This window comes from Phocoena sinus, chromosome 1 (genome assembly GCF_008692025.1).
Source record: "Phocoena sinus isolate mPhoSin1 chromosome 1, mPhoSin1.pri, whole genome shotgun sequence".
Taxonomy (NCBI): Eukaryota; Metazoa; Chordata; class Mammalia; order Artiodactyla; family Phocoenidae; genus Phocoena; species Phocoena sinus.
The window spans coordinates 111,293,354-111,309,133 of NC_045763.1; the positions used below are offsets into that span (position 1 = coordinate 111,293,354).

Genomic DNA, 15,780 nt, shown 5'->3' on the forward strand with positions numbered 1-15,780 from the left:
GTGACGTCTCTCCATCAGTCTGAGTAATTTAGATGATTATGTTGGTATCATTAGTCATGATTATGTATACACCCAAGATGCATTTTTACTATTTATTTTGTAACTTCTGGTAACTGTTTCCATCAATCTAATTTATATTCCTCCCAGTCATCTCCCTCCCTTGCACAAATTTACTGACTCTCCAGTGTGTGCTTTAAAAAACAATATTGTTTTATTACTACCAGCAGGAGTGGCCTGCATGGGGTGGTGGGTACACTGGGCTCAGGGTGTGTGTGGGCTGTGAGGGGTAGATGATAATTGGGAGGCTGAAGGAAAGGGAGTGGGGCTGGAGGCCAGGCCCAAAGGCTCCTCCAATTTACTTCTGGGAAGAGGTAGACTTAATAAAGGAGTCATGGCAAGCTAGGGCCAGGCCGCCAATAAGATTAAGAAATTCTTGGAAATCTAACTGTCCATCAGAGTCGAGGTCCAGCTTCTTCATCATGCGGTCAAGGACACCAGGGTCCTTCTGGTTCTGCAAAGATAATAATAACAATAATAATGATATTAGTACCTTTATATTGTACTTTCTAAGATGCTTTCAAAAATGTTTCCACATTTTATTCTTACAAGAGTGTGAGGTACCGGGTAGGGGTTATTAATATTCGCACTTTTCAGAGACAGAAACAGACTCAAACAGGTGAAGTGAGTGGCCTAAGCAGAAGACCTAGGACACGAACCCAGCTTTTCTAGCTCCTAGTCCAGGGTTCTTTCTGTGACCATCAGGGGTTACTCAATTTTGTAAAAACAGTGGAAAACTTTTTCTAAGTGTTGCATGCAACTCCAATATACAAACTACATAAAAGCAGAGTGACTGGAGGTAGAAAGAGGATGCGGGCCCTGCCTAATCAGCCCCATCCTCCACTCATCCAAGCCCCCAGCACATACACACACTTACATCCACTGGTTACATATGGCTACTTAATTAATTTAGAAAGTCAGTCCTTTAGTTGCTAGTGGCTACCATATCAGGTAGCGCATATATAGAACATTAATTCCATCACTACAGAACGTTCTACGGCTGCCCTAGAGGCTTTGGGGTGGAGGAATAAAATTTGAAAACTCTTCTATTACTCCATTTACCATTTTGTAAGCCCCTCTCCTTAAATGAAAAAAATCACTGTTCCCTATGTCAATGTAGTTTGATAACTTTGATCTTTAGAACATACTTTATTCAAAGAAGAGGAGAACAGAAGGTTCTTTAATAGTCATTCAGAGCTTACTCAGCCCTAGGGGCTCAGCTGCTGTCCTTCACTCCTAGCCATTCTCCCAGGGTCTTGTTTCATGCTGTGTGTGGCCTGCGGGTGGGGGCAGGGACCAATACCTTTGTGAAGGCACCCAGCTCTGTATTCATGAAGATAAGGAACTCGGCCTTGGAGAGTTTGCTGTTGTTACCATCCCTTCCAGCATGCCTTTGGAAAACAGCAATCAGAGACTCGATGCACCGTTCAGTCTCTGTAGGGCTGGATGTTTTTGCCTTTGGAAAAAAAAAATTCAGGGTTCAGACAAGGGCAAGATATCAAAAGCTGGGTGCTAGGGAAAACTCCAGAGGATCTTGTCTCTTCATTTTGGGTCAAGCAGTTTCCTGAAAGACTCGGTCGTTGTTTAGGGGGCTAAGGGGCCCAAGACAACCACAGAAAGTCACATTCGGTGAGCTTCCTCCCCACATCTCCTCACATGTTTATTCCAGGTGAAAATTAGTGAGGGTAAATATGGAGCATGCTGGTATGTTTGAAAGCAGTAGACTGCCTAGATGAGCGTGAGGTGACAGGGTCTACTGATATTTTTAGAATGTGTGGATAAATATATGTATAACTATATATCCACAAATCCATATACATACCAAGCATTGTCTATAGATTAAAAAGTTCCCTATTTTCCAAGAGTATATGGAGGCTACTGTGATAAGTGAAATGGCATTTCTTTTTAAAGGAATACTGAATTCCCAGGACTCATACATTTTCTAGAAGAAAACTAAAAGCATAGTTATTATTGTGTATGGGGTAGGAGATCTGAGAACTTTTTGGATGTTGGAAAGCAGCTTTCGTATTTGAGAGTTAGAACCCCTTAATTTTACACGTGAGGAAACAGGCATGAGAAGGGAACTGACATGGCAGAGCTACTTCTACAATCTCAGCCTCCAGGTTGCTTTCTGCAGCCCTTGGCCTTTGCTCCTTCTATTCCCAGATGCCACTAATTCCCACAGAAAAGGCTGGTGGAACTTCTCTGGTCACTTCACACCAGGAAGGTTGATATGGGGGCTCTTAGGTTGCCGCTCACACAGCTCCCATCGCATCTACGGAGCTGAACCACAGCTGTGGTTGCACTAGAAGGAGCACAAGGTTCATATCCTGTTCTGGGCTCTGCTTTCCTTACAACAGAAGTCTTCAAGGAAATTCTGTTATGCCGAGTCTGCCCCTCATTCCAGCCAGCACCTGGGCCGCAGACGCGAGGAACTCGCGGGTTCCCCCTGGTGGATAGGAAGGGGAACGGCAGACTTTCTGGAAATCTTGCAGGGCCACACCCTTCCTCCAAAGCTTTCTCTCTGGACATTAACAATGTCTACATTGGATGGTGACATTCGCAATGTGGCACTTAGCCCGTTAATTTGTTCTTGGGATGGACTTCCTGGAGCCCAGAGCTGGAGGCTTTCAGGCCCCATAATTAATATGTTAAGGATTGATGTGAGCCCTGTTATTGATCTGAGCTCTTAGCTGCACAGCTGCCAGTCTCCTTCCCTCCTTCAGTCTCTCCAGGTGCTTTAACTGCCTAGCCAGGTGCCTGGTGCTCATTGCATCCTGAAGCATCTATAAAGCCCCTTCTGGAGATCTATTCTTCCTCAACGGTCACATTGTCAGAACTTTTTCTTTAGAAAAGTGTTGGTAGCTTCAGAGTTTTGGTGAGAAACAAAATACCACAGCCTAGAAACAGATGTGTTTGCACAACAGCTTTTCTTACCAGGACTACAATCTCACAGTCTTACTAACATGTCAGATTACAGGAACAAGGCTGACTGGAAGGGTACACCAGATAGGGTAGAAGGCTCCAGGTTGAGGAGCAAGGGCTTTGTGATCTTTTTCTAGACCTACAGATGTGTCCTCTGCCTCTTTTCTTTGTGGAATTCAGATTGCTTTTTGATTTCCCAGTTTCAAAGTGGCTTTCTGCTTTTCCTTTTTCTCTCCTTAACGTCAATCTTGACAGATTTTTTTTCCCCTTTAAAACTGTTGCTATCAGCCACATGGAGAAAATTAAAACCCCTGCATTTCTTCCCAGAGGTAATTTCCAGAGGAAAAGAAACACACTTATCAAATTACTTAAATGGAATTGCAAAATTTGTAGTGCTGGAGGGGCAGAGAGGCCCAGAGACAGGAAAGCTTTGCTCAAGTTGGAGCAGTGGCTGAAGGAGGAGATCTCCTGCTTGGATGGAGGCCAGTGCTCCCCATCACTGCATCCTCAGAGTTGTATTTGATGGGAACAATGATAGGAAGGAGAAAACAGCGTGATAAATGGGTGCTGTGAGAGAATTAAAGAAATGCATGCTAGGGACTTCCCTCGTGGGTCAGTGGTGAAGAATCTGCCTGCCAATGCAGGGGACACAGGTTCGAGCCCTGGTCCGGGAAGATCCCACATGCCGCGGAGCAACTAAGCCCGTATGCCACAACTACTGAGCCTGCGCTCTAGAGCCCGTGAGCCACAACTACTGAGCCTGCATGCCGCAACTAGTGAAGCCCGTGCACCTAGAGCCTGTGCTCTGCAACAAGAGAAGCCACCGCAATGAGAAACCCTTGCACTGCAACAAAGAGTAGCCCCCGCTCACCACAACTTGAGAAAGCCCACGCACAGCAACTAAGACCCAACGCAGACAAAAATAAATGTTAAAAAATGCATGCTAAACACTCAACATTTGAGAAAGTTAAAAAAAAAAAAAAGTAACGCCTGAAAAAACTCAAGTATTGCAGTTCTCATTCTTAACTAACATGCTCCCTTTCCTCCCAAGGAGCCCTGGTGACATCCACCTTCCGCCGGGGCGGTCATTCCAGGTCTTCACCACTTGGTGGTGCTGGGTCTGCCTTTTCTAGGTTCCATGGGACATTGATTCCTTGCTTTTGCACGGAAAGGAGAAAGAGCAGTAGGGGGTACAGACTGGCAGACTAAAGCAGGGGTTGGCAAACGTGTTTTGTAAAGGGCCAGATGGTATAAGTTTTAGGCCAGTGCGGCTCATATGGTCTCTGTCACTCTGCTTTTGTAGCAGGACAGCAACCACACAGAAAACTCATGAATGGGCGTGGTCGTGCGCCAATAAAACTTTATGAACACTGAAGTTTGATTTTCATATAATTTTCACGTGTTACAAAGTATTATTCTTCCTTTGACTTTCTTTCAACTATTTAAATATGTAAAATCCGTTCGTAGCTCGTGGGCGAACAGAACCCCGATTTGGCCCTTGGGCGGAAGTTTGCAGACCTCCCTTCACTAAAGAGAGGCCAAGGAAGAGGCAGATTTTGGAGGTGTATTAATGGAAAAGATAGAAAGAGTTCAAAATGGGGATGGCAGGAGCTGAGAGAAGAAAAACAGGAGACGGGGTGAGCGCCTAACAAGATGGTGGGCGAGGGGGAAAAAGAAAGGAGGAGGGGGCTTCCGGTCGCCGGACTCCTCCCACATTCCTGGCCGCCGCTCGGCTAGCTGGGACCCGCTTCAGTTTCAGTCTCTGCTCCTCGGCCGTTTGCCGGTCGTTTAGCGAAACTCTGATTTCCCCTAGCGGTCAGACCATTAGGTCTGAAACATTCCCTTTCTGGTCTCTAGAACTGTACATAACTAGCGTCGCCGCGCAGAATTCCAGCCCCTGTCTTTAGGTCGTACCCCGGGCTCCGCGGACACCGGCGGCGAGGGGCGTCCCGCACCGGCCGGACACCCCCGCCCCCGTCCCGGCTGAGCGAGGGGTCGGGGCGGCTTCACCCTGTGCGGGGCTCCGAGCGGGGCGCGGCTCGCAGTGCATTTCCTCTATCCCAGCCTTAGACCTTCGCCTGGAAAACAAAAGAACCTCCCGTTGCTATCCCTAAGCTGTTATTACAGGTATAATTCAGGGCTTCTTCCTTCCATCCGCTCTTTTCTAATTCCCTGCCATAGATTCATTCGTCCTGCTCTGGTTCCTAACATGTCCATATAAAAATCAAAGACCAAGTCTGGTGAAAAGTATGCTGTTGCTTTTTTCTTTTCATGCAAGAGGAAGACAAAAAGCGAGGCTTACCATGTTCGGAGAGGAGCGAAGCACGGGTGTGCGAGCGAGGAGCGGCTAGGCGCGAACTGGGCGGCGGGCCGGGTCTGCTACCTCCCAGGTCCGGCCCCACCCGGCTCCGCCCCGCGTGGCTTCCGCCTGACTCACGCGCCCCCTCCTCCGCTCCGCCCGGCGCCGCGCGGATCCGGACGGGTCACCGTCGCCCTTCTTTGCCAAGCACACGGCTTCACCTTAAAACTCACACAAAACCCATTGTCCTCGCTGAGCCCTAAATAATCTCTCTCCCCTGTCCCGTGAACCTTGAAGATTTTGGACTTTTCCGAATTGAAAGTTTTGCATAGCGGTGTTCTGGAAGTCTGTCCAAGTCTGTGGGTCTTTTCCCTGTACAAGCTCACGAGCTCATTCTGGTCATTCACGTTAGACAGGCAGAAAGGTCCCTTTGAAAAACGTGCAACGTGGAGTGTGGGCTATAAGTTCCCTAGAAACCAGGGCTGTCTCTTTCGCACTGGAGACGTTAACAGACTAAACGGTAGTGATTTGTGCCAGCTGGAGCACCGTTGTCTCAGACTTCTCTCTAAACCAAAAACAGTTAAAAAAACAAACAAAACAAAGCAAGACCCTAGACCCCAAAGAACTGCAACGGTACAGTACCACTGCAAACTACTGAACCCTGCAAGTAGGGCATTTATCTGTGTGCAGTTGGCAACGGAGTTGGGAGTTGTATGAAGAATCAGAAGCTCTGGGTTCTAATCCTAGATCTGTAATTACTTCGTTGCAATACGTTTGGCAAAACCCCTCAGTCCTCTGAGTCTCCATTTCCTTACCTGTAAAAGTAGGTGCCCTTTCCTTTCCTACTTCACAAAATTGTTATGACTATCAGATAAAATGATGGCTTTGGGCTTCCCTGGTGGTGCAGTGGTTGAGAGTCCGCCTGCCGATGCAGGGGACACGGGTTCGCGCCCCGGTCCGGGAAGATCCCACATGCCGCGGAGCGGCTGAGCCCGTGAGCCATGGCCGCTGAGCCTGTGCGTCCGGAGCCTGTGCTCCGCAACGGGAGAGGCCACAACAGTGAGAGGCCTGAGTACCACAAAAAAAAAAAAAAAAAGTGATGGCTTTGAGAGGGCTTCAAAAACGGGAATAGATGCAAAGGAAAGATAATGGGCTGCAGGGCATTGTGTAAACTGCTTCCTGGCATCCCCTCTGCTCCTGCAGCCTCAGCTGGTCACTTCTGAGCAGACCTTCATCTCTTCTCACCTACGCCAGACCCACATTTTCAGTTATTCTTGAATCCACTTGAAAGTCTCACCTGAGCCTCAAACTCAATTCAAGAGATACTTGTTTTCCCTAAATCTGTTTCTCTTCTGTCTTCCTTACCTCTGCTAATGGTATTGCCATTCTTCTGTTCTCCCGACTTGAGAACTTTGGAGCCAGGTTTTGACTCTAAATCCCTTTCTTACCCCCAAATCTTATCGAGTGCCAAGTACCATCAGTTTTTTTTTTTTTTTTTTTTTTTTGCGGTACGCGGGCCTCTCGCTGTTGTGGCCTCTCCCGTTGCGGAGCACAGGCTCCGGACGCGCAGGCTCAGCAGCCATGGCTCACGGGCCTAGCCGCTCCGCGGCATGTGGAATCTTCTTGGACTGGGGCGCGAACCCGTGTCCCCTGCATTGGCAGGCGGACTCTCAACCACTGCGCCACCAGGGAAGCCCCATCAGTTTTATTTTTACACTTTCTCTTGGATCTGCCCCTCATATTTTCTATTCTCACCTCCAGTGTTCTAGTTTGGGTTTGCATTCCCTCTTTCCTCCAGTTTCCTAAGTGGTCTCTTGCCCTCCAATCTGTTCTATTGACTGTTAAAGACACATTTTTCTAATGTACAGCTCTGATCAAGTGCCTGCTTAAAAACGAAACACAACAAAAGAACCAAACAAGATGGCTCTCTAATGTGTTTTATATCAAATCCAAACTTCTTAGCTTCTATCTGGCTTTGAAAATCCTCTTTAACCTTAATTAATGAATGACTCCTTCAATTTATTCATTCAAAAATATTTTTGGAAAACTACTATGTGCCAGGCCCACTGCTAGGCACAAGAGATACAAACATGAATGTGATATTAATGCCTGCCTTTGGGGTGGTCTATGGATAGACTTTAGACATATGGTGTTTTGGGGGGTGTTCCATGGATGGCTGCTGGGGTCCACAAATACCCTAAAGGTATATGTGAAATTTTCTGCATAAGAGAACTTCTTCTTCAGAGCTTTCATCTGTTTCTCAGAAAAATCTATGATCAAAAATAGTAAAGAATCATTGGTCTAAATTACTCCATACCTGAATCATGGGACCTCCCATACAACATTCCTCTTTAAGGAAAAACACCCCATTTATTGCCTCTGCTGAAAATCCAGCCCCATTAGTGAATTTTTGCATGATTTGACCCTGTGCCCACTGTCACAGCTGATTGGATTGAGGTTAGTGCTGGACTCAAGGACTGCTAGTCCATAGAATGGATAGTAGTGGATGTTTCACGACATGACGTGAAAAGATGAGCTGGGACCCTTCAGCTTTTGGGGAAACTGAAATTAGCAACACATAGCAAATTAGGCATTTAGAAAAGTGAAGCTGAACATTTGCATGGACAGAATCGTGAGGTCATGGCAAATAAAAATTATGAAGAAGCAGACACCATAAATAAGTAGGAGCTATGAAGTTTGGAAAAAATGTGCAGACTAGTGTTCTTGTTCTCCCTGCACCTGGTTGTTTAGTTTTCCTGATTTCATGTAAGGCCTCTATTCTTTCAATAACTTCCCTGCCCTATGAGGTAGCTTGAGTGAAACCAAAGAAAAGAGCTGAATCAAATAAGTATGAATTCTCCAGAACCAGGTTGGGGGATCAGCCCCACCCAGTGAGGGCTGTCTGTGTTGACAACTCACCAGGATCATGATGAAAGGGGTTTTCAGTTAAAGGAGGGGAGAGTTCAGGAAGATGGCACGCAAAGTAGAATTGGCAAAGTAGGTAAATGGTGTGTCAAAGTGAAGGGCTAAAGTGGACAAGGAGCTGAGGATGAGTGAGGGCTGGTAAGTTGATACCAAGAGACAAAAATGAGGTACAGATGAGTCAATTTATTCAGGAAATAAATGTGGGGACTTCCACTGTGCAGGGTAATTCTTATGTGCAACCTGAGCTCTGTGCAGGGCTGGGCAGGATCTTAAATGGATACAATAGCCAACCATAATAACAGGGGTGTGACCAAGGCACAGTGATACTGCTGGGAATGAAGTGAGTGGTTAACTCTGGAGGAGCAGAGAAAGTGTTGTGGAGAGAGTGATGCTTGGGTAGTGAAGGATGAATAAGGATGTGAAGGATGAATAAGGGTCGTGAAGGATGAATAAGAATCCACCAGGTGTAAAAAAAAAAGTAAATAAAAGAACTCATCAGGTGGATGGGCACAGTGGAGAAGCAAGGTGAAGTCAGTACAGCACAGTGCTGCAACGTATTATCTGCATGAGCTCCAGCGAGTCATTTGTCTGCTCTGTGCCTTGGTTTCCTCAACTATAAAGTGGAGAGTAGTAGTACTCACTTCATGTGGTTGTTGTGAGGATGAAGATGTAAACATGTAAAATATTTAGAACGTAGAGTGGTGTCTTCAGAGGAACCCTTCCGTAATGGCTTGTGCAAAAGTAAGCAGGGGGGAAGCACATGTGTATTCTCAGTACTTGCAGGTGGTTCGGTAGTCCTGGGCTTTGGGTATGGGGTGATAGTAAATGGGAGCCAGGAGCTGTGGGACTGAGCCTGGAGAGGTAAGGGTCAGAGCACTAAGGGCTACGCTTGGAAATTTGGATTGTATCTGAGGGTTATCTATCAAGAACCAATGAAGATTTTAAATCAGGAGATTTGATCCACTTCACCTTTTGGGAAGCAGAGAGGAGAGAGACTAGAGGCAAGGAACATATTAGGATACTGTTGCAATAACCAAGGTGAGATGGCCATGGAGGTGGGGCAGGGAATTTCCAAGTACTGAGAAGGCAAAAGCAATCAAACTTGGCCTCTGTTTAGATGTGGGGGGTTTGGAAGAGGGATGAAATCACTTTAGGAGAGAATAGGACCGGAAACAGTCACATTTACTTATAGCTCTTCAAATCTCTGTCTCACCTTCAGGGCCTTTGCACATCTGTCTGGTCTGCCTGCAATAGTCTTTTTCTCATCTTAGTCGTCTTGGACTCTCATAACAAACTCCCACAGACTGACTGGTTTAAACAGAAATTTGTTTTCTCACAGTTCTGGAGGCTGGAAGTCCAAGATTAAGGTACTACTAGTCGACTCAGGTCCTGATGAGGGCTCTTTTCCTTGTTTGCAGATGGTTGCTTTCTCGCTGAGTCTTCACATGGTGGAGAGAGGGAGGGTTCTCTCTCTTCCTTTTGTTATAAGGCCACATTCCTACTGAATTAGGGCTCCACTCTTATGACATTTAAGCATTTAATCATTTAACTGTAATTACCTCTTAAAGACCCTATATCCAGATACAGTCACATTAGGGCTTTAACATATGCAAATTTTGTTGTTGTTGTTGTTGGGACAGACACAGTTAAGTTCATAGTGTCATCCTTCATAGAACTTAGAAGTCATCTTCCCTAAGCATTCCTCATCTCCTAAGAGAGTGCTAGGTATCTATGCAGAAAAAGAGTTAACGTAGCTGCCCGAGACTGCTGTCCTTGGAAAGGCCTGCTTGCAAGGCTGGACTTTGGCTGGCATCTGGGAACTTGGATTTCAAGAGGGTTCTCATCTGTTCCCTCACTGTGCCTCACTGTGCCTAAGAGTGGCTCATTGTGCCTAAACTGTTGGTACAAACAATGTAGTTTATGCCAAGCACCTGCTTTCCTTCTGGGAGTTTGGAGTTTCCCGGTACATGCTGGAGAGAGTGTGCGTATGCGACCAGCCTCCAGTGAAAGCCTTGGGCACCGAGTCTCTAATGAGGTTCTCTGGTAGACAGAACTTCGCATGTGTTGTCACAATTCAAAGCTGGAGGAATTCAGCATGTCCTGTATCCACTACATGTTCCCCCATAGCTCCTTGTACTGTAATTCTTACTATACTCTACTGTCATTTTCTGTTTACTTAGTTATTTTCCTCACTAGACAGCAATCTACTTGAGGGCAGAGCCAGTATCCTGCTTACTGCAGTGTTCCCTTGAGTGGGTTCACAGGGTATGGAGGAGTCACAAGAATGGGAAGGCACATGTACAAGGTTGAGACGATACAAACGATAGAGCAAGGTCTCAGGAGCTATGGTGGATGAATTACTCCACAGAGTGGAAAAGGGGAAAATGAGGAGTGAGACTATAGAGGGACCATAGCTTTGGGAGGGCTGCAGAGGAGTATCCTTCCTGATACCCTTGTTGGCATATGAAGACGGAGGTAAGGACATGCTTGACAGAGCCCACAGGATTTGAGTAGGAGACTTGAAGAGGTTCTCTATGGTCCCAGAGGGAAATGGAAACAGGGGCTGACTCAGATGGCTGAGTGGTGCAAAAACTTAGGAAGCTATAATTTTGCAGTGACTCTAATACACATGGTTGTATGATTGTGAGGCTGTATGGCTTTCTTCTGGTGTGTTTAGAAATCTAGTCACCGGATCCAAGAGAGAGGCTTGTGAAATAGGTTTAGGGTTTTACAGAATGGATATAACAAAAGGATAAAGCAGTGAAGCAGTTGAGGGTATGGGTGAGAAAGTAATCCACTTGATTGGGCATTGAGTACAGGAAGAAAAAGGAAGGAGTGAGGACATGGAAGGTGGGTGGGCACAAAAAAATTTCTCCATAAAATCAAAGAACAAGTTAAATGGAAAAGAGGGATGGAGAGAGCTGGGGATTTAAGAAGTTATTCGTATAATACAAACTTCCAGTGAGTTTAGTAATTTGTAGATAGAACTCTTATGATGGCAAAATCCAAGCATGGCTAAGGGCCTCAAACTTACTGCAGTGTATGTGGCGTGGGCATCAAGGAGGGAGGTCAAGAGCTATGAGGGTGGGGCATTGGGTGGGTGATCCTCGTCAGTGCTGAGCTCAGCCCGGATGATGAGAGGAGCTGGAATGGAGAGCAAGAGTGTGAAGCAGGTTATGCTGTCTGAAGTGAAACAGGTATAGGACACTGACAGGTTGTGGCAGGGGTTCTCAGCGTGTCATCTGCCACTTTCCTTTTCTATGCTCCATGCTTTAACAAATGGAACCACTGTTTGTCACTCAAAGATCATCTGTACTTTCTTACCTCTTTGCTGTTACCCAAGCTTTCTCTGCTTTTGAAACATCCTTAATTTCAGTTCCCTCTGATGAAATTCTATGGCTCCTTCAATGAAGCTCCTCCTTCATGAAGTTTTTCTGATCTCCACCACCCACATTTACCCTTCCTTCCATAATATTTTGTAAATTATTTCTTGTGGGGAGGGATTTTAATATTCTGCTGTGTATTACAGGGATTTATGTTAATAGATGTATCTTTTCTGATAGCATGTGAGTTCCTTGAAATTATGGATCCGTCATGTTCATTTTTGTGTCATTCATAGCCATTTGCACGTAGTAGGACCCAGTGAACGTTCATGGGATTGAACGAATAGTATGATTTCAGAGTAGGGGCTGTATTTGGTTTAATTCTGTGTGATTTAACATTCAGGACAATGTTAAATAATTGTTCCAAGGATTGTTGACTCTTTGTTTTGTTTTTCTTTTTTGGGGGAAGGATCACAAGCTATTTCTGTTAAGAGTCTTAAATTTTATATAAATTAAGTTATTCAACAAGTATTTATTGAGTAGCAGATCCTGTGCTAGGGTCTGAGGGTACAAAGATAAAAAAGTCATGGTTCCTGCCTTTGAGGATCCCCAAATCTAATTTGATTAATAAAACAGGAATGGGCTCCTTCTAGAAACTGAGTCATCTGCATCAGAAGGTGTACACTCAGTCTCTGGGGTGAGGCTCTTCCCATTTAAGTCCTGGGCTGGAAGATTTACCTCTTGAAGATAAGGACTGTAAGGGGAGATCCTTTGATTTCTCCCATAATCTGCAGTGCTTGCCCACAGCACTGAGGCCACATTTGCAATATTAAGGAATGGCTCGTCAATCTCTGAGGCCACTGTGATGTAAATGGAAATGTTGGACAAGAAATCTAAAGGCCTGAGTTTGAGTTCCAGCCCTCTCCCTAGATAAACTGTTTTTTACTTCTGAGCTTCAGTTTTCCTTGTGTAAAATGGTGATAGCAATTAAGGAGAAAATAAATATAAGAGGGCTCTTCAAATGGTGGTGTGTTATACAAATGTTAATTGCTACTTGCAGTATTGCTGTGTGGATTAAATGAAAGTGTGCTTTGTAGGCTCTACTTTGCAGATCTTGGTGTCACTATTGTTATCCCTTCAAGCCCTTGTCTTTTCACTTCCCGTTGCCTCTGCCCTAATTGCTGGCCCTCACTAATTCCCTCATTTGTCCTATGGTGATGGCATCTTCAGGACAGACATGGAGTTCCTGTGCAAGCTGGTGGAAGTTAACTGCTTTCCTCCATTGTCTGCACACATCTACATTTTCCTTCATATTCTTCTAGACATCTTTCATGCTGGTGGCTGGAAACCATTAAAGTCCTCCACATAGTTGTTTTTAGTCTCCAACTGTCGTTAGGCAGAGTTGAGAAATTTTCTCTTTCACAATGACCCACAGCAAATAGTTGCATGTATGTTACATTTCTACTCCGAGGAGGCCACACCATATCAGATCCATGTCTAATCCGTTGTGATCTTAATGTGTCATCAAAGTGTTCTCAGTGGATCTGTATTGCTCATTTTTTGTCCAAATTTTTCATCTTGGAATTCAAGATGAAATTCGAATCCCAGCTTCTGTTTTTTCATTATTTTCTTTCATTTACTGCGAACTCTGGTCAAGTGGGAACTTTTCGCTATTGCCTGTAGGCAGGGTTGATCCTCCTGCCGGTTCTCACTGGTTCGCCCACACTAGTTGTTACAATATTGAAGTTCTTCACTACCAGTTGCTAAGTGTCCTCTCTAATTTTTAAAAATTAATTAATTAATTAATTAATTAATGGCTGCATTGGGTCTTCGTTGCTGTGTGCGGGCTTTCTCTAGTTGCAGCGAATGGGGGCTACTCTTCCTTGCAGTGCACGGTCTTCTCATTGTGGTGGCTTCTCTTGTTGCAGAGCACAGGCTCTAGACTCACGGGCTTCAGTAGTTGTGGCACACAGGCTCAGGTGCTCCGCAGCATGTGGCATCTTCCCAGACCAGGACTTGAACCTGTGTCCCCTGCATTGGCAGGCGGATTCCTAACCACTTGCCCACCAGGGTAGCCCTGTCCTCTCTTCTTGCCTGAATCCCTGAGTGCCATTCACCTGAAACCCCAGCCACCTCAGTCCCTCTCCTGGGCCATGTGATTCCCATAATCAAGTAACTTAAGGATTAATGCACGGAGTGGTGAGGGTCTCTAGGACTTGCTCCAGCCTCGTAGCCTGGCCACTGTTCTGATTGGTCAGTGCTAGGTCACAGTTTGAATATCTTCCTGTCTTTAGGAGTCCCAGAATTTCCCACTTACTGATTTTTTTTCTTGTGTTTCCTTCCTTTCATCTGGAATTTTTCCTTCATCTTCTCATGTCCAAATTCTACCTGTACAAAGACCCAACTCATAAAGAACTTTCTCCAGGAAGCTTTTTACCTATCTCTTCCAGCTAAAATGATCTGTCTCTTCATTGATCTACCACAGCCTTTTATCTGCACTTTTTTGTGGCATGTATTACAGCCTATCTTGAATTATAGCTATTTAAGTATGTACCACTTTTTTCCTGTTAGACTGTCAGCTCCTTGAGGACCAGGTATAGTATAATGCCTTTTTTGTGGGGCACCACCCGCTCATCCTAAATGTCACTCAAACTACTACTACCCATACTCTGGGTCTAGGACAAGTGTGTGATGGGTTAGTAGTAGGCATGAGGACTTTTATGTGACAAATGAAGAACTTAAAGTTTCTCGTGGTCTGCGTTGCAGTCTTTTTCAACGGTTTGACATTTTTGTGCAATAAGACTTCCTTCTGATTCACCTCTCCCTGGTCCCCGTATCCCCACCCCCCAGCTCTTGGAAGGCCTAGGAGTGGGCAGGTTAGTTCAGCTCTGTTCCCAGGCTTTAGAGAGAAAATATATGAGTTAGGGTGCTTTTGGGTGAAGATAATAGGAAATTGACTTAAGACAGTTTAAGGAACCATAAAATTATTATTTACTGTCTTTACAACAGGAGTCCCCGGGAGCAGAAGAGCAGGGTTGATTGATTCAGCAGCTCAGTGATGTCATTAGGGGTGAGATTCTTTCATCTTTTTATCCCATGATCCACTTTACCGTTATAATCATAGGTGACACATCCAGGGCATGTATTTTCTTGTTCACATCTCGGGGTGGGCGGGGAGAGACTTGCTTTTCTTTTCCAGAAATCCTGAACAGCCTTCTCTTAAATCCCATTACCTCACACGGTTTAGGCCTGCCTATCCCTGAAGGAATAGATGGCCAAAGGGATGGAATTACCTCAATTAGCTGAGACAAATTGTTTAGGGATGGAATGGGTGTTGGGGAGCTGTGTTGGGAGATTATATTTTCCAAAAATGGCCATAACGCTATCTGCCCTCCCACACGCCCTTCTTACAATGTGACCCTCACACTCCCCCCCTCAGGAGGTAGGATCTATATTTCCTCCCCTTGAACCTGGGTGGGCTTGTGGTGACTACTTTGGAGGTGACACTATGTGATTTCTGAGACTTGATGTTAAAAGGTGACATGGAGTCTATCTGCTTCTCTCTTGGGGTGCGCACTCAAGGAAACCAGCCACCATGCTGTGAAGAAGCCCAAGCTGCCACATGGACAGACCCATGTGCAGGGAAACCACCAGCCAGCACTGAACAGCCAGCCGTGTGAGGTGCGCTATCTTGGAAGTGGATCCTCCAGCCTCAAGCTACCCCGCTGACACCATGTGAAGCAGAGGAGAGCCGTTCTATGAGGCACTAAGTTTTGGGGTGGTTTGTTATGCGGCAGTAGACAGCTGGAACAGGGGTGCACTCTGGAAAGAATTGTGTTTCCTCAGTGCTTTCTCTGGTGTCTTACTCTTTTTGTCATTGGATTAGTTAGGTATCAAGGGCAAGGCCTAAAGTGAGGAAAGAGTTGAAGCCTGAAAGGAATTTTATTGTTTAGTTCAACTAATTTGCTGTCTGGGATTTCTATATGGGATTTGGAGGTTCATGATTTATAATAACAAGTGGTGATTTTGCACATCTCCCTTGAGAAGTTGCAGTAGGTGATGGCTGGTTGTGAGCTGGATGTTCAGGATCCAAGGAAAATAATCAGTGACAACTATCTACTCCCTTTTTACTTAAAGTACGGCCCACCCTGGAAGGAGTAATCCTTGTTAAGGCATCTTCTTACCCGTTTTGCCTATTCTAGGAACCAGGATCTTGACTCGCTGTCAGAAGGGTCCACTCAGCTCAAGTAA

The 15,780-nt window shown here is 45.5% G+C and overlaps 1 protein-coding gene across 1 annotated transcript; it reads right to left on the reverse strand.

Moving 5' to 3' along the window:
* Nucleotides 1-187: 187 nt before the first annotated feature.
* Nucleotides 188-5,418, reverse strand: S100A11 (S100 calcium binding protein A11). Its single transcript, XM_032612064.1, has 3 exons — nucleotides 5,285-5,418; nucleotides 1,361-1,513; nucleotides 188-511 (listed from the first exon to the last, which is right to left on the reverse strand). Exons 1-3 carry the CDS (start codon nucleotides 5,285-5,287, stop codon nucleotides 356-358), a joined length of 312 nt encoding a protein of 103 aa, XP_032467955.1. The 5' UTR covers nucleotides 5,288-5,418; the 3' UTR covers nucleotides 188-355.
* Nucleotides 5,419-15,780: the final 10,362 nt, after the last annotated feature.

Bases quoted from the DNA above. Each gene is read 5' to 3' on its own strand.
- S100A11 (XM_032612064.1), bottom strand. The intron at 512-1,360 runs GTATTGGTCCCT...TTATCTTTGCAG, and splicing joins AGCTGGGTGCCTTCACAAAG to AACCAGAAGGACCCTGGTGT.